This window comes from Habropoda laboriosa, unplaced genomic scaffold (genome assembly GCF_001263275.1).
Source record: "Habropoda laboriosa isolate 0110345459 unplaced genomic scaffold, ASM126327v1 scaffold40, whole genome shotgun sequence".
NCBI classification, from domain to species: Eukaryota; Metazoa; Arthropoda; class Insecta; order Hymenoptera; family Apidae; genus Habropoda; species Habropoda laboriosa.
This window is the reverse complement of record NW_017100231.1, coordinates 8,157,324-8,176,668: the sequence shown is the minus strand read 5'-3', so window position 1 is coordinate 8,176,668 and position 19,345 is coordinate 8,157,324. Positions and strand designations below refer to the sequence as shown.

Here is a 19,345-nt window from a genome sequence, read left to right as displayed (position 1 = left end):
ATTGGAAAATGTACAAGTTAGGCGCCAGGCGTCGAGTAACCCGCCACGCACCAACTTCACTCTCCGCGAGATTTCGATAAATTCTGTATCTTAAACTTATTCTAAGACCTTCCAAAAACTCTAAATGACCTCGATTCGTGATGAATAACGAAAAATAGCAACAGTATTTCCACTCGCATTTTTCAGGTACTAGAACAAACTCAGGAAAGTTTCCCTACTTCACGGAGTGCTACACTTCTTTTTCACTTGCTACCAAGTAAAACTTTACGCATCGTTAGGTCAAGAACCTCCTAAATAATCATATAATTCCTAACAAATCCTAAAATTTCAGATGCGTTCTGGAATACCATATACTTAACCCCTTAACCTATGATTTCTTTTCCGACTATGCATCTAAGCGTCAACCGTTTACCGTTTCAGTACTGTATCAGGCAACAAAAGTTAATCTGTCACAGATTAATTACATTTAGTAATCCTCAGTCTTACAAATTCAACCGAAAGTTAGGATTACAATGAATTTTTCTCACATATTCACCAGAATCTCTGCCACGAGTCTGACTCGTTATAGATTAAGAGATTAACGACAAACGATCGATGCAATTTCGACAATCGATAACCCTGAATCTTCACCTACACATCTCTCGTTCGTTCGACGCAACAAACAACAAAGTTTCACGCGATATTGTTAAAAATGCAACGTCACTGGCCTTGCTGCCACTTATCTCAGATTACCGCACCTGCATACCTCGTAGAGAGTAAAAAATGAAGCAACCCTGGCTAGGTAAGAGAGGAGGTTGAACAAGACACACACGTGTGTGGTGCTGCAACGAAACCGACGTGCATACAGGCCACGATAAGTTTTTAGGTTAATAAGGCAAAATAACGGGCGAAAGGGGAAGGGACGGGGAGGAGTAGAACATTCGAAACGCGTAATTCGCGAGGCGGGAGAAGCCTTATCGCGTGGCCAGTTCTCCCAGCGCTCGCGTGAAATTTCATTAATTAGCAAGGTGGAGAGGGGCTTGGTTTGGGAGCAGCGCGGAAATAAAAGCGGCAGCCATAGTGTGCACGACGAGTATCGTCGGCGTAAATCTGAAAAAACTGGATTCTGCCGCCTGCGACACTGCAACCATGCTGCACTGGCTATTTCTATTCTCAGCTATTAATCGTCCGTATCGTTTGTAATTATAGTTTCTCTTGGTAGAGAGAAAAAGAGAGAGAGAGAGGGAGAGATTTCATAAGATTTGGAGGAGAATATAGTGGAAGCAGTTTCGCAACAAAGAAGAAAAGCTTGGTACAAAAAAAAAAACAAAAAGGAGAAGAAGAAGGGAGAAAGAAGTGGGAGTTGGTGTTGCAGGCGCGGAGAAGAATCGCTGCGAGCAACTGAAGTTTCTGGCATTGGAATGGGGAAAGGGTAGAAAAGTTTTTACCGCTTTAATCTGAACTTTACGATAAGGAGATTGCATCAAACGGGGCATTGTAAGTCACCTAGCAGGCCGGCGAAGTGCCTTTCACTGTAGCCTTTTGCTCGATGCACCAACTTTTTCCTCCTGTGTATACGTGCAGTTGTACCTTGAAAATGGAATTAAATATCGGCCGACGAGAAAGTACAGAAAAAGTGTCTTTGTTCACCTTCCATTTTTCTCACCGTCAGCTTTCGTTCTCGTTCACCTATGAATTTTTAGCGAAAGATCAGCAAATTCTCGTGTTTTTTAACAAATTTTCACTGCTCTAACTTCATAGCAAACTCTATATTTTTGAAACTGAATAATTTCATAGCAAACTCAGATCTGCACACCCCAATCGCTCGAGATCTCACAGGTGTCGCGTAATATCGTGGTACAGAATCGCGTCAGAAACGAAGGAAACTGATCTTCGTGTGAAAATAAACTTTCTGAACGAACGATAGAAGTTTTCATACGTGTATCTTCGAAACTGGAACCAGCAGAAGAGCATGACGCTGTCAGCTTAACATGCTTTGTTCGACCAAACGTGCTGTGGAAAAATAAAAAAAAAACTATCCTCGCAGAGTGTGCAAGGGACGATGGAAAAAACAATTTGAACCGTGGAAAGTCGAAAAGTTAATTGTTCTGAGAGACAGGTGTGGCATTCTACTTTCGTCGATACCCGCTGGAGGGTGCATCCCGGTGCAGCTTGTCTTCGTGGTGTGTTTTAATTACAAAACTAGAGCTGAAAATATTTCCTCACGAGGCGGTATTCGGTGAGAGGTTAGGTTTGGTAGAAGAGGGAGAGACATCGTCGGCTAGATAAAATTGTCAAACGACGCATGGGGCAAGTTAATGTATGCCTCAGGATCTGTCGTTGTATTTAGCACACGTACCGACTCTTTGTTTCCTCGAGTTGGCTCGCGTTTGTTTGCTTGTAACGTGGCGTGCACCGGTTCCAAAGAAACGGTAGCGTTTCGTACGTCTGAAGTAGTGAAAAACGCGATGGAAAATCATTGTCTTGCTGTTTCTCGTTACATATTTATTATACAGGTAGAAACGCAGGTTGAAAATGTAATTCGAGATATAAATGAAATGAAATAAATTGAGAAATCTATAATGAACATAATGAAAACCCTACAAATATACTTATTTCTGTTATTCGTACTTGCGAAATGTTTAATTAAATGAAATTAAACGAAGAGGAAATTTTTAATTTCTATCGTTAACCTGTAGCGAGCAATTCATGTAGGCTACTGCCACACCGTACTTCATTGACGGTAACAACAACCAACCACTCAACCCATCCGATAAAGAGACAACAGTTTCTAGGTGCAGATCCAGAAGACTCACCCTACAAACAAAAAAAGAAAAAAAAATGTAGCGAGCCTCCTACGCTCTGCCACCAGAGGGACGGACTAACAACAAGTTCTCGCTAGTCTCATAAGTGCTTCTATTCGTATATATACACCTTCTGACCTAAGAACGTCAAGTCTCTATGAATCTGAGGCACAATTCTCCAAGAAAGCCTAACTGACCAGTCTACTATGAGGTCCAGGACGATACGCCAGACTACATTTCCTTTTCCGCTTATTCTCTGTCATTTTCGTACCTCCCTTCAAATCCTTTGCGATCCGAATAGTCCATTTAGTCCGCACTCATTTGACCACTGTCGGGCAGTACCGTATAGTTTACCTTTATTTTTCAATATGTTGGCGTAATATTAGTTATGAAACGTTAAATTTCAGTATGATATTAATGCATAAAAAATGATTCCTTATCGTTTATAATTTATCATTGTGTGGATATCTGAAGGCAAAAATTTCCTACGTCGAGTCTGCAAAGGGTTAAGACTAACCTGATTTAACTGAATTTATAATTGGTGCACAAAATGAACAGCCAGAATAATATAACTAGGTTTACTGAAATTCTATGCAAAACAAAGTTTTCACAAATAATGGATAATTATTACCTAAGATTATCACACACGACAGTTTTACAAATTCAAGAGAATTTCATCTTACTTGAAATAGCTTCGTCATCAAAATCGATACATCGAATTGCCTTGTTTGCAGATCGATACTCGGTGTGCATTTCATATGAAAAAAAACGAGTCGTCTCTCTTTCTATCCAATTTCATCTGTCAAATTATCCGCTACAGCGGAAGGCTGAAACTTCTGCCGTTGAAGAGGCCAGAATGGCGTCAAAACGTTCCTCGATTTTGTCGCCGGTTTATTTCCTTTTGCTCGTCCCGTTTCATTGCAGAGGACTCACAGGTAAAACGCTTTTCTATCGAAACCTCGAAAGAACGAGATCACGTATAGATTTCATTCTTCCTTTTGATCTAACTCGTGTTTATGAAATTATTATTATTACTCGAAATTAAGACGACGAGCGACGATTTAGCCAGGTGAAAGAGGAGAAAATTTAGCTTACCTTCTGTAGAGCTTGTTAATGGTTAAATAGATGTAAAGTGTAGTTACCAAGAGAGCCTTGTAGGTAATTATTGAAGATTGGAAGGTAATTGATTTGACGAAGGTCGAAATGTAAGTAAGCTTAGGAAGCTTGGAACGTAAGTAGCTGTAATGAGCTGCAAACCTAATTGTCACTTTCTTCGTTGAAACATTTATTAAATACAAGCTTTAAAGACAACCTCGATATACCTGCTCTGTTCATTAAAATAGCTTTTGATCGAGCATGTTTGCCGAGCACATGCGTAATTTCCGAAAAATGAAATTCACTCAAGTTCTCGTATTCGCGACGAAACTTCAACGCAGACGTGTGGTTGCTAAAATTTTCAAAACTTCCTTTTTCCTCCAAATGGCGCATCCACTCGCGCTCGTTTTACACTATTCCGCGTAGCGCATTCTCCCTTGTATATCCAAACGCATCTCCCAGACACGATTTCGAATTAATTAAAATTAATTAATGCTGCTAGCATTCTGGATTAAATATTTTTACCGGAAGAGAGAGCGTTTAACGCGCTTTGCCTCTACACGTGTAACGCGTTACGTTTTCCTCTTACGAAATTATTCTCCCGAATCGTGTTCTTTGTGATGTAAACGCTTCGCTGCAGCGCGAGTTTCCCGGAAAAAAAAAAAAAAAAATGTCTCGTTTTTCGGAGTTATTAGAAATTATTAAAAATTATACGGGAGGTTAAAAGACTTTTTAGTTTCTTTTGTCTGATACGGAATTAATAAGTTCGCTGTTTGTTTGTTTTCACGAGGGAAATTCTGTACGGTGAATCGGTCGAAACGAGTATCTTATTTATCGACTGTCCTTTGAGAAATTGATTTCTAGATCTTTTAAGCAGGGAATCTCAATCGATAAACACTAATTTATATGAAAGTTTCTTTCTTTCGTTCTTTCATGAAAGTTAATTTATATGAGGTGGATTCTTTTGAAATTTTGAGGGTAATTTTTTATACTTATCGACTAAAGAAAGAAGGGAAAATATTCTATTAATCTGAGACAAAAAATTATTTGTTTTTACATGACTACTCGCGAGCGCCATCTATTCTCGCGACTCAAAGTTTCTGTTTAGTTAGTGCGTATTTTGCACACAGCAACGTTCTACAAATGTCACCTATCACGCTTCAATTTTTAGGTTATAAAATACACTCAAAGAGGTTATACGAAGATTCTTACATCGAAGTCTATGAATTCTTAATAAAATAGAAGATGAACATTATTTGCAAACACTTGGTAATACATTTTCTAACACTCAAAATTAACCACCATAGTATTAAAGAACATCTCTCGGCAACAAAATATTAAGAATCTCTTTTCCTCAGTTGCCCTCGTGAATTATTATCAGCACAAGAACTGCATTATTTGCTACAAAAGCAATTTCCACTATTCGCGATTGCATTGCTATTATAATCGATGTTTCATAAATGACCGAGGCCAGAAATTTGTTTCTGAAATCTTTTCTTCTTTGAAATCTTTTTCGCCAATGTTATTCTTGCCTGTTATTGTTAGCCAGAATAGTGCAGAAGGCAGGCAGAAATCCTTTCGAGCCGCGATATTTCTCTCTAGTGGACGAGCAGTCGTTATTACAACCCGCCATTGCTGCCTTCATGTCAGAATCGTATCTCCGGTGTTTGCCGGGAAAAAAGCAATGCCGCGATGGTTTGGCCGATTCACAACGGTGAACCACGTTTGTAGCTTTTTCTCCGTCGACTCGACTCGGTTAGACAAAGTCTCTGGTATTTATCAAAGGAGAGCTTTTTCGAGTCTCGCAGAAGCGTGACGGCTATTTCTCGTGGTTTCGCGGTCACGAACGAAAACACGAGCCGCGGTTCTTCTGACCTATGAGCCTATTTCACCATACTTTTCTTCGTTTTGTTGCCGCTGCCTACTAGAAAATTGCCAGAAAATGCTCAATCTTCTTATTTTTACCGGAATAATCTGTGTAACATATTTCTTTTTGTAATGTATGTAATTTTTGTGTAACAATAGTTTTTATTGCTTTTGTTACAAATTAAGCTAACCTAACTGTTAGTATTGTTATCGTTATTACTATTATACAAATAGCAAAAAGTACAAACATTAAAATACAATACAGATAAATTAGGGTAAAGGTCAATAAAGAAGAACGAAAAAAAAATTGTGAGACGTTCTAGGTTATATTTTGTTCCTGTTTTATCTTAATTTTAATATAAATCTGAAAATATAAAAGGATGATTTAAATAGAGATATATGCCTCGCCAAGAGAAATATTCTAATGCACCATAGTGAAGTAACACAGAGATTATTCCAGTTCATTAACAACATTATAAATTACATTGTCTGATAATACGTGATAGAGATTTAATAGAATCCTATTTTACGCAACATATGCTACGTATAAATTGGGTGTACTTTTAAAAGATAATACTGTGCACGGAATGAGGTATAATGAAGTTTACTTTACCAACGTATCAATAATTAATTATAAATACACAAGGTGGCGCTCATACTGGTTAAAATGGTTGAGTTTGTTTAAAGATCATAAAAAAAAATTGATTTCCATTAAAAAAAGTAAAGATGTTTGAAAAACATTATCTTTGTTTCCCTCTACATGCGATAATCTCGAGCAGGTTGTGCACTGGCCATTCACTTGAAACTCGCAGTATATACTACACATATGCACACATGGAACAGCAATTAAAAGATATTTCTTCTCCTGCTGCGCTTCAGTTTTATTTTTATCGTGGTGCATTGGGCAGTTTTACGCGGACAGACAAAAACGTTGGATACGTGCTCGGAAAATTCTGTTGGTAGCGTTGTTCAAACGGTAACGAAATCGAGATTCCGTATCGACGCGTTTGCCATAGTGTTAAATTACTATAGGGAAACAAGCACTCTAAAATTCTTGTGACTACGCGAGAGGCACGCGTTGATCTATCGTCGATAATATGATCGTTGGTGAGGTTCATTCCATCCTCGAGTTCTATCAGTTCCTCTGTTTCTCTTTGGAAATGTTTAAAAGTCGTTTGAAGAAGCACCTGGTGGTTATTCCAACAGTCGAAGTTAGTTCACGGAGGAAGTATTCTTGGCTGACATCCTAATAGCATATTTTTCCACGCTTACTGTACGAATTCGAGAGACTGTTTGCGTCTAATATTCATAAATTTAACTCTTTCACGCTATATGAAGGTACGTGAAACCTCTAACATCGACCACTGAAGAATGCAATCGATCTGAAAACTGCGCGTCGATAAATAGGACCCACATCGACCCACTGAGTAGATCGATGAATCACCGCTAGGCAGCGATACAGGCGCACTAGTACTATTCTATTTATGTGCCTATTAAAATCTCGATTAATTCATAGTTAAGTTTGTAGTATAAGTTATGGTATATGTTTCTAGCGTAGTTTAATAATAAAGTAAAAATAGTGAACAAGTAAATCGAGTATTATGTTATCCTGTCACTTTAAGTTAGGTTAGGTTAGGTTATGAACTAACTGTGTCTAATGTAGATATTTGTTTCTATGCGTTAATTGGTATGTTATTAATCACTTTTATCGAAATAGATCAAACTTGTCTAGAGAAACGAACGCAACGTGTCCATTTTAATGTATTCTTGATAATTCAAAAATTCCTATTATCTCCATACATAAATTCATCACTTTCGACGTTCGAATATATTGCAAAAATACTATACTGAACATTGGGGAATATAACTGGCAATTAATACATTAGCCTGGAGCAAAGTACGAAACACGGTATCGAAGTATAGAAGAGGCAGCTAGTGCGTGGAATAATATCACGCTAATTGATTTTCTCGTCGCAATAACAAACGTGCGGCGCGATTAAAGGAGGGTTTTATTTAAAATATCCCGCTAGCAGCTTGGCCTCTTTTAAGAGAGAGAGATCAAAGATATTGATGAAATTTTCTCCGTCATCGGTGGCCAGGAAATTAAGCCGCGGAGAGCACTTTTCGCGATAAAGCGGATTCATTAGCGAACGCGCGAGATTTTTCGTTACTCGTTGCTCGCCGGAAGTAGGTCGGCGGTCTTATGCCAGACACGACGGAGTATATCGAACGAAAACGGAACGAACGACACGTGAATTGTAGTTGAGGAACGTGATATGCGCGAACAGAGTTACATTCGAAAGAGAAATATCTTTGAAGAGTTGGAACAACTTCTACGTGAACAAATTGCATTGTAAACAGCTTATGTGTTTTGATTGAATTAACGGTAAAGAAATTTGTGTTTTTGATATAATTTTTAAGTATTTTAATAATGTTTTATTATTCACAAGATCGTTGAAAATTATGAAACTTACATACCTCAAAGTTATTTCAATAAATGAATATATGTTATTAAACGCAACATATTTCTCCTGGGACATGTTTCTCCTTTAATACAAACACTAATGTTCACTTAACCTGTATGCAGCAGAATCTCATTAATTAAATACAGCTTAGTACCTACAAATGAACGTTGCATGTAACTGTTTAATCTAATTCCCAAGGCAAATGAAATAACCATCTGTGGAAGCATTAACATCTAAGTGCACGCTGCTGTATAAATGTTTCATTCTTGATGCAGCATCATCTTCATAACCTCAAACACTAACGATTAAATATGTACCACTCGATGTCTAATACTACAATCAAATAACCTCGTTAATAAAAATCAGCAAGTGGTAAAGTCAACGCTGTAACACCACCAAAGTTTTGTATTCCACATATAGAACGAACACGATCGGGTATATACACAAATTTAGCCAAGCTAAGCGCAACCGAATACGACACGCACGATCAGTGTACTGACACGCTGTGCATTAAACGCGCGTTCATAAAGTATTCACAAAAAAATTAACCAATCTCAACGAAGAAATTTTGAGAATCTTAAAATCAAAGTAGAAGCTCAAACACTCGACCACCCATTGTCAGAATTTTTCATAATCAAGCAATCTCAATCAGAAAATTTCCAAAGTCGTAGAATCAGGCACGTTTCCAGAAAGGAAATGTCGAGTTTCCCTTCGTTCCGCCTCTGGCGAGGAGTTCCACTCGAAAATTGGTATTCTCTGTGGAATAATTGATTGAATTCGAGTCGGATGGAAGATGTTCCCGGGAGCGAGATGAAACGCAAGATTTAGACAAGAAAGAGTGAGGGGAGAGGAAAAGAGGGGGTAGGTGTCAGGCTGATAACGACGATTCATTTTTCAAGGGCGTGACGCGTGCGACGGTTACGAGATCGTGGTGCCGAGGAAAGTCAGTTCGGATGGAAAGTTCGTGTCGCATCAAATACCTCATCACTTCAAGCGTTCCTTCTACACGGATCGAACGGGAGCGGATACGATTCCAGAGGACGACGCTGTTCACTACCGTTTGCAAATCGACGACGAGGAACACCATCTCGAGCTCCGGCCGAATCCACATCTCGTTGCCCCAGGCGAGTTGAGAACCTAACCTCTCTACACTCGATGTCTATGCTAATTTCAGTCAAAAAGGACGTTTGATAAAAGTAGTCTGGGGAGAAATTTCCTGTTCCGCGTTAGAGTTTGTTAGCGTTCAAAGAACAACTTATATGAGCTGTTGCAAAAATTATGGTCCAATCTAACGGTTAGATTTGGCATCGATTTTTCTGGAATTTTGTGAAAATTGTTAATTGCTTCGACGTTGGGAATGTGTTAATTACAAAGTAACCACTTTATTTCTGAAACACATACAAATAAAAAAATTAGGGTTTACAAATATTACGTACGATTTTACGATGTGTAAATTTTCACCGACTCTACTTTTCGCTTTGATCATTTGCTACTGTTTTTCTATGTACTTGTATTAGATTACGTTGGATTGGAATATTTTATTCTGGTACTCGAAGCAGTTTCCACGAAATAGATAATTTTCTGCAATTTAGGTGCTGTTATCGAAGAACATAGGGCATCCAGATCTTCTGCAGATGAAAAGAATGATGACGTTTTAAAAAATTTGAAATTACAACGAATGCGCGATTCCCAATGCCACTACCAGGGCCGTGTTCATGGGCAGTCAGGAAACAGCGCCCTCTCTACTTGTTACGGCCTCGTTAGTAGCACAATATTACTCCCTGTCACTTACAGTCGTTTGAAACTTAGAAACGAGTCGACTTTACCAATTATAATTTAAAAATTTACAGAAATATTCCACACTAATAATACCTCGAAATACACGCATTTAAAAAAAGAAATCGATTGCTTCACTCCGCCTAGGTGCACCTAACCTCTTAAATCGATTAGCAGAAGTCAATAACAAGACTCTCCTGGATAAAGTTTTCAAACGACTTGAACAAATGACTGTTCGCGCCGTGACGTAAAATAAATCTGACCAGAAGGAATCTCGGTGTTCTCATCTCGCAGGCCGGATATATTAGAACGAAACGATCGTCGTACACGATCGAGCCGGTGGCGGGTCACGACTTTACCAAAGAAACGGAGCACCCGCATGTCGTCTACAAAAAGCAACCGGACGAATTCGGAAGGAACGCCGAGATTCTATGTAATGTCACCGGCGATATGACCAAAAGCATTGCCAAGCGCGCTTTCAGTTCGCAGAAAAGCCAGCAACCGACTAAGAAGCAGGCTACCAGATCACAGTACACGTTGGAACTGCTGCTGGTACTCGACAAGACCGTTCTCGATTATCGCCAGGACCTCGACGTCGAGAATTACTCGCTGACGCTGCTCAACATGGTACCAACTTTGTCCCACTTTCCATCTAATTGCTTTCCATTAAAGTTTAAAAATAGCTAGACCAGGTTTTCGTGACCGTTTTCGAAAATATGTCACAGGTTAGATTTAGATATTTCCTCCCGTTTCCCTTTTGCCTTATTAATATAATAAATTCACATTTTATCTTTTGTATATTTTATGAGCAACAATATTAACGAGGAAAGTTGGTCGTTTTGATACTGTTTCAGGCTGCAGGCTTGCTGCACGACGACAGTTTGGGAATGCTGATGGAATTGAGCGTTGTTAGAGTTATAAGAATGCATGCACAAGAAGATGAGGTACTTTGTACAATTTTTTCTGTTCAATTTATTATACTTAAGATACAGGTTAAGTCACGAACAATTTCCTTCATCAAAATCACCACCTTTCTTTTTCTTCGTTTTCTTATTGTAAAAACATTAGCACTATCACATATCTTCTCCTATTGAATTGAACAGATGAATTTAGCGATTAGCAAAGATCCAGCTACGACGCTAAAATTCTTCCAAGAGTGGCAACAAATGATCAACCCCGGCGACGATACGCATCCAAACCATCATGACTGCGCGGTTTTGATTACTAAGTACTCAGTGTTCAAATTAATGTTATGCGAGTCCAACTTAACCTCGAACGAGCTTCAACGATCATTCGTTTGGTCAGGAGTGACATCTGTGATTCGGCGAGGTTGTGCGGTTTCACTGGTACTTCCACGATCGCTGGCACTTGCGATCCTTTGAAAGGAGCTGCTGTTGTAAACGACGTTGGTCTACGCACGGGATACCACATAGCCCATCACATCGGGCACACGTACGAGTTTCGCTCTTCTTGTTTTTCTACTAAACGAACATGATGACGGCACTCTACTACAATTCAAAGTGTTGGCGGGAATTTTGAATTAGTTCAAACATTTTTTGTTTCAATATTTTTATCAAAGACAAATATCTGAATTTATATTAATAATTTTGTATTATTTGAATTATTTATTTACTTACTTTACATATTATTTTTCATAGAGCTTTCTCAAAGTTATTTACATTTAAAATATTACACACACCAATTTACAAAGTTTAAAACATTGCAAACTATGTTCTCTTTCACATTATGCGACCCAGTTAAGGCTTCCCTTTTACTTGTATCGTCGTATTAGTTATTCATCTGCTATTTTGAATTTCCTTTCACAGACTGGGCATGTCGCACGACGTCGAAGAGGAAAATGGCTGCCCGGGCATAATTCATCGCGGAAAAGGTTACATTGAGACCACGGTCATGCACCCCGGCAGCGTGTACGTCACGAAAAGGTGGTCCAAGTGTTCGAGGAACTCGTTGAAATCGTATATCGAGTAAGAAGCTGCATTCTACGGCGACGGAACTTTATCAGATCGGCTTGAGATTGCTTTTGCTTTCATTCATTTTAAAGCAGCAAAGAAACCTTCTTGACCGAAAAACGCTTTAAAATTCCACGATAAAGCTGGATTTCTTCCAGAACTCTCCAGTGAACAGTATATACATTTTTATTCTGTTTTCCTTATCGTTAAAATTCTTATTGTTTTATCGAACTTTTCTTCCTACTTAATGAACTTACATATTTACTTTCTGGAGCAAAACAAAAGAAATGACTAAAATTCGGTCCAATGATGTATGTAGAATTTTTATAAAAGTACATTTTTATTATGGACCATATTTAATATTAGTATTGCTATCAAAGTAATACAAAAAGTTTTAAAAAAATCGCAAATACAGTTCATCTCTTGTTAGGATGCAATTTTTAGGTTAGTTTCTGAAAAGGACTTTTTTAATATGCTTTCGCTTGATAAAAATTAAAGAAATTAACTTCATTAATTATTTTTGCAGAACAAGTCTGGGATTCTGTTTGGAAGATGAGCCACAAAATTATGAGTTTCCACGTACAGAGCTCCTTCCAGGTGTAATGTACGACGCAGATGACCAGTGCAGACTACAGTACAACTCGGACGCGCGGCATTGTGACTTGGGAATTGTAAGAGAAAAAAGAAAGAGAACATCTAATTACCCCTGTATTATTTTTGCGAGCATGCTTGTCTTCCTCTATGAGCTGCTCCAATTTTCAACACGATATTACGTTACGTGGGGCTCTTGCTCAATCTTATTTTCCGCGTAATATTATGCGCCGCCGTTGAGCTCCATATCCTTTATGTTTCCGTAATATTTCGTCGTGACCAAGAAAATATGCAGCCTCACGGAAACTACATCGAATACACTTCAAATTAAAATATTTTTCGTCGTTTCGATTCAGGGGACAGTTCGATATACATACGTAGATCAATAAAGTCCAAGTACTTTTTTTACTTGAACGTGTAGAATGAGATTATGGGAAATTAAACATCTGCTAAAAAAAATACTCAATTTTCAATTCCAATTGCAAAGGTGTTCTCTTAACATCAAATATCGAGCACTAATGAACCATCGCTAAATTTTGCAGCATCCTTTCTATCTTTGAAGCACAAAATCAATATTTCCATAACTTTTACACTCTGTATTTACCTCATGGCGTCCACTGATTCAGGGAGAGAAAACACGATTGCAAATAACCAATGGTCACCTGTAACGCCCTCATTATTTCGTCATTCGAAATCATTGACGATGGCCCAACATCGTTCTGGAATTGTAATTTTATAATTGAACGCGGAAACACATGCAAAGGGAGACACGAGAGCGTTAACGAACGTAACGAAAATGCAGCCTCGCGTGTATTTATCGAATGACGTTGTTTTCTATAGAAGACTCGTAATAAAGGCATTAAATAGCGCCGCTGGTCTTGCTAAATACCTTATGCTAACATTACAGACCATGAAACAAAAGAAAGTTTGCCCGTAATTGCGTGAACCGGCGCGGTTTCATTAATGCGTTCCATTTGTTCATTATGTTATTCATATTTGTAACAGGGACGATGGGGTTAGGTGTAAAGCGACGGGTGCAAACACTTTTGGCTTTGTTCAACGACTTCACCCACGTTAATTAAACCGTCCGCGCATACGAAATTAGTTAAATTTGTCCGGTTGTTTGTTTTGACGAACAAAAAATTACTTCCAGCGACGCGTGTTGACATTTTTACCGTGCATCACCCGTGAAATTGTCCGCGAAACACTGGTTGTGTTTTCCACTTGTTAAAAACGCGCGAAACATGAATTGAAAATTTCTCGTGTTAATTACGTTTGTAAATATCTGTGTCAGTGAACAAGAGAACAGCTGGTTTTTGGGACCACGAAATATGAAATGTGTTTCGTGTCAATTACAAGTGTAGATTAACGACATAACCTAAAGTAACTTTTTTTTTTAATTATTTTCGTTAAATCTTTAGATTCTTCTTGAGTTAAATTAATTCTTGAGATCAAAAGTTTGTGTGAAATAAGTGCACGTTTTTAAAGGACGATATTTTACGAGGAATTAATCCGTTTAATTGTTGTGGAACAAAAAATTTTATTAGAGGACACAAAGTATATTAACCGTAACTGAATTCAGAGGCGTGCGATGGTAGCTGAAGAATATCATGTAATTTATTTAATTCAGTTTATCGTTTGTCTCTACACGTCGCTCGGACGTAATAAACTGCAGAAAACAATTACTTTTCTATAGCCGGATAACGTGGTTCCTCAGCTACAACTGTTTCAGGGATCATAAATTTTCTTTTATATCAGACGCTTCTGCCCGTGGAGCGTTTCTAAACTTTCCATCTGTGAACAATTTATAATTTCGGCTTTGAAAGAGGAGATTATTATCTCTGATATAGTTAACGGTATATTTTCACTTTAGGTGCTTTATCAATTTAATTAATAACATATTATGTATTGTGTACGCCACGGTGCAAGCTAAAGTCACAGTTTCCATTACTCCAGGAAACTTATTTTTCGAATTTCCTTGACAGATCGAATCAACAGTACGTCTGTAACAAAAGTTTCTCGAGTGCAAAGACTTAAAGATCTTAAAAGAGTTCAAAATTCTTTCACAGTTTTCATTTAAATCAGCTTTAAGTTAAATGATAAAACAGACAAATTTTTCTTGATTCATTGCAACATTAAATTCCTCTAAAGGTTCCTCCATATTTTCTTGACAATTCGAGCCATACACGAGCCGTCGACAGTGACCATATCGATGCGATAAACTGCCATAGATACAGACTTGCCGTAAAGAGGCACCATCTACCGCCCGCTAGGCTAAGCTTTACCTTGCGCACGACGGTCTACCTTATCCTTTTAGGAAAATATGTTCCATCGTGCGTCGTTTAGATAAGCGACACCTGGAGCCGGGCTATCGTTCCGTGATATCGCAATCGGCACGAAACCACTCCTTCAACCCTTGGAATCTAACCCGCCAATACGATCGCGTTTCGTTTTCAGACCTGCGAGGCCCTGAGGTGCGTCATTCCGGGAAAGGGTTGCGTGTCTGCAAGGAAACCACCAGCGGAGGGCACACGTTGTGGGGAGAATAGGGTAAATTATCGCCTGGAAATATACAAAGGCTAATTAGCCAGTGCTGAGATCTCTCGACGTTATTTAACTTTCCTCGACTAATGAAAAGGTTGGACGAACTGCACCAATGGATTGCTTGTACGACGTACAAAGGGTTTGATTTTTTGTGTGAATGCTCCATTATTTTAAAAGACCTTTAAGAAAATTTTTATACAGTATTTTGAAGATATTAGTTTTCGCACGTATTTCTTCTGGCAACATTCGTGACCGACATCTATCGACCCTATATATAAATCATCAATCTTTATTTCTAATAGTAGTTGTTACGACACGTTAGGGACATAACCTCAAATTCTTCCGTATTTTTCACATTTGCTTATCAGAAAAAAATTATAGTTGATATTTCTTCATTTTAACAGAGTTAATAATGGCAGTGCAATGATACAACGGTAAAGTGTAGCACAGTACTAAATACATAAAACAAAACCTATAAAATGTAGTTACACAGGTATATAACTTTTAATTCACATGGCGTTAGAGGACCCAAATGGCGTTTCTAAAAGCTCCACCGCTAACAGAGCTATTTTTCCCAAATTTTGCAGGCATTAAAAACATAAATATCTTGATACGAAGAATAAATATCTTGTGGACGTGTGTAATAAACATTTTTACAAACAGCCAGCTAATTACCCACGAGAACGTATCACGCGTCATCTTCAAGCGCCATATTCTATCGTGCGATCTATATTGCGCGCAGTTAGCACCCCTACATTTACATATCTGAATTACTCGAAGCTTTTTTTGAGTAACGACCAGCCGGTAAGAGGGTTAACGATCCGCGACGTCGGGGGGTCGAAAGTAAGCTTTATACACCGCGTGGCCGATTGCGAAAGAATTATACGTTTCTGCGTCGGAATGATACGTATTGTTTAGATATGCGATAATCCTCTATAAATACATCACCGGGAATTTTACAGCGGCACTTTTACAAGAAACTGGTCTAGTAGGATTCAACGGTAAAACTGCCTCGATAAAAATCTCTCTCTCTCTCCCTCTCTGTGACTCACTCACTCTGTTGGCCGTTTGAATTTCAATGCGAGTACGATTAAGACATTGTGTCCAGGCGCACATGCGAGAGTAGCTGTTTTTTCGCCTGGCGCGCGCGTATGCTTCGACCAACCGTGCCAGGCAGGCGTGCTTCATCGAACATGCTATGCTTATTCAGGTTGCACCGATCAAAATAATTAAAGTTCTAGCGTATAAGAATGAGTTGAACGTCTTGGGGAATAAGTTAGGTTTACACAACACACACAATTAAGAACGAAAATGTGGATCGTGTTTAATGTCACTGTTTTCCTCATTGCTTAATATCATGATCAAGTAGGTGCTATAGTAAGGTTAGATTAGGTTAGGTTATTTTTATTAACCGTTTCTTGCTGTTTATGTGACGTATGAGTAAAGTGGAAAGTAACAATGTGGTTTATATAGATTGTCGAGTGTATTGATAAAGAAATTTGTTTTGATTATGAAATAAGGTTTCTAAGAGAGGTGACATATACACACTCCTGTTCATGTATATTAAGATATAAAATATGTTACAGTATTCATACTTATATTATCTAGTTTGACATCTTGCGTCATGAAATATAGATACCTTCAATATTATAATGGAAATCTTACCGTGTTCATACGTGTTCAAAGTATTCCATCAACTCTGTTAACCTTAAAACAAAGGTGATTTAAAAATGTGAGGTTATGAAAGGGACATAATATATTCGTAACCAAAGTGTCAACAATGTTATGAGCATACCTAACCTCTCTATCTCCGGTATGTCACAATTTATAGAGAATATACATTCACTCGTTGTGCGTAACCTTTTCTCTTACTGCTTGAAACAGCTGAATAAGCATTTATCAAATATTTTATTATTTTATTAAACACTGAAAGGTGCTAATTTAACATGCAGCATTAGGAAAATTAAAAAATAATTCTCTGAAAGAACGCATGATCTCGTAATTAATTTCATTGGCGTATAATATTTGTGAAATTTAGAAATAACTGTTACGTTGTCTTTCAGAAGCAACTGAAAGGCTAGATTCAATAAGTATGCAAATTTTCCGCCATATTTGACTGCGGATGATACATGATGACAGAGTCGCAGGAAACTTGGCGGCACAGAGGGAGGCCGCGTTTGGTTAGCAATGTGTTAACGCTCATCTCAGCCACCGACCGTGACAAGTACAGCCTCGATGAACTGTAATGTACAAGGTGTCTCTGAAATCACGGTACAAGAGAAAAGAAGCTTGTCGCAGAAAGATAGATCAAGTTGTTCAATAACGTTTTCACGCTTCGTTTTCGAGAAAATCGAGCTTGGAAATGAAGATGGATGTTATGATAATCTACAATGATTGATGTTTAAAGTATATTAGAAAATATTCGTGTTAAGGGAAATTATTTTTTTTTTTTTGGATCTCCCTTCATTTTCTTTAAGATGTTCAGAATTTGAGGTTAAAAAATCTAGTGCACTTTATTTTTAGGTTATGCTATGGTTATAAATTGTGTTATAGATATGAACTTGAATTAATAACTATCCAGTTGAACTCGCTATATTTCTTCTACCGACTATACTACATTTCTGTGAACAGCATATATTTTTTGTATTATGTTAAAAGATTACATAGTCCTAGATTGCGTTAAAAAATGATTTTTTTTTATTGCAGTTAAGTAATACGATATACAGGGTGTTTCAAAATAGATGGAAAATTTTATGATTCATTATGAATTAAGGTTATTTTCTACATACTGTTCAATGGTTGATGCTTAGCGGGTTGCTTGACATCAGGAGCTTAACTCACACATCTTTCAAACTTTGTAATTCAAAAACAAATTAAGATAGAACATATGTTCATTAAACAAAAAATGTTCCTTTTATCATCCTCTATCACCTCACCTATATCGTTAACCCATAATTCTGAAAAACATTCTATAGGTATACACATATCCTAAAAAAATAATTGTATCAGTTATTTTTCAATATTTTTCTCAAATACAACGATAAGTACAGATTTTCAAATTTTTAAACTACCTTTACCTCCTTAAACACCAAAAATTATAAAACTAATTCTGTTCTTGGGTTCTCTAGGTATGTGTAGCTCTTTAATCAGAACTTTGTCCAGCAAGATGACAGCAAAGGTGGCGCAAAGTTGAAAAACAACTCTCAGACGGTGGATCGTTAGATTTTTATCGGAGATCGCGTTACAGGGGCTCGAGAATCTCGGCGACATTGTTTGAAACCGGTCGGTTTTCTGTTCTCAAAGTCATGAGATCGGATAAAAAGAGTAAAGTTGAACTCTCGCTTTCTCTCTCTCTCTTTGCCACGTTTTTATATCAACTTATGAACACACGAGTATAATTATTCGCGAGCGACGGACGCTCATGGTGATATTGTTTTTCGGTGGTTCATTCGCGAGAGTTTTATCACGTTCCTGCGGCTTCTGTCGCTGCCTGAAATTGTCGATTATCGAAAAATATTTTTGGTCTCGTCTCGTCACGTAGCGGAGCGTGATCAAATGACCACAACCGGCACTCTCTTTGCTGATAAATTGATTTTTTGATTTAAGGAGAAATCACGCGATGACGTGACTCTCTTTGCGTGGTCGTTAGATCTCAATTTGTCTTAAAGGAGGAAAGGAACTTGGAAGGGAGAGAAATGTGGTTATTTCGCTGGTTTCAGGGAGAAAGGAGACTGTCAGAGGAATATTGGAATCGGATATTTTATAAAATACCTAAGTTATTTAAAGTGCTGAAGTTAAATGTACTATATACTATGAAAACTGAAGTTGCAAAAAAAAAATGTATCATCAAAATATAAATAAAATTATTTGCACACTCCCACATATTCTGTGCAAATACTTTTTGCACCGACTGTACTCCCCTAGCCAAAGTATACAAGGTGGCTCAACTAAATAAGATCACCTAAATATCTGCCTTATTTGCTATTGTATGAAAAAACTTCTCAGGGCAAAGTTACACTATTTCAGATGGTACACGTAACCATAGAAACAGTTTCCTCTCAAGGTCACTTCTTTAAGAGATTTCAAGGTCATCGCTATTATTTTAAATAAAATCCTACATTTGTTTTCAATATCCATGTAGAGAGTGAAAAGAAAAAGTCAACGACCTTAATAACCATACCATTGCCATCGTTCAATTTCGAGACATTTGCTAGAGAAGGCTTCGAGAAGGCTACTTTAAATTCAGTTCTCGTTC

At 37.8% G+C, this 19,345-nt stretch overlaps 1 protein-coding gene across 1 annotated transcript in view; it reads left to right on the top strand.

Annotated features, from left to right (window-relative positions):
• Nucleotides 1-762: 762 nt before the first annotated feature.
• LOC108571504 (A disintegrin and metalloproteinase with thrombospondin motifs 7-like) overlaps nt 763-19,345 on the top strand; it is a 28,592-nt gene continuing 10,009 nt past the window's right edge. The window contains exons 1-10 of the mRNA XM_017933560.1: nt 763-781; nt 9,109-9,333; nt 9,802-9,968; nt 10,280-10,579; nt 10,840-10,929; nt 11,089-11,213; nt 11,291-11,437; nt 11,812-11,970; nt 12,482-12,626; nt 15,004-15,096. Coding sequence (XP_017789049.1) covers nt 763-781; nt 9,109-9,333; nt 9,802-9,968; nt 10,280-10,579; nt 10,840-10,929; nt 11,089-11,213; nt 11,291-11,437; nt 11,812-11,970; nt 12,482-12,626; nt 15,004-15,096 — 1,470 coding nt within the window. The remainder of the gene's footprint in view (nt 782-9,108; nt 9,334-9,801; nt 9,969-10,279; nt 10,580-10,839; nt 10,930-11,088; nt 11,214-11,290; nt 11,438-11,811; nt 11,971-12,481; nt 12,627-15,003; nt 15,097-19,345) is intronic.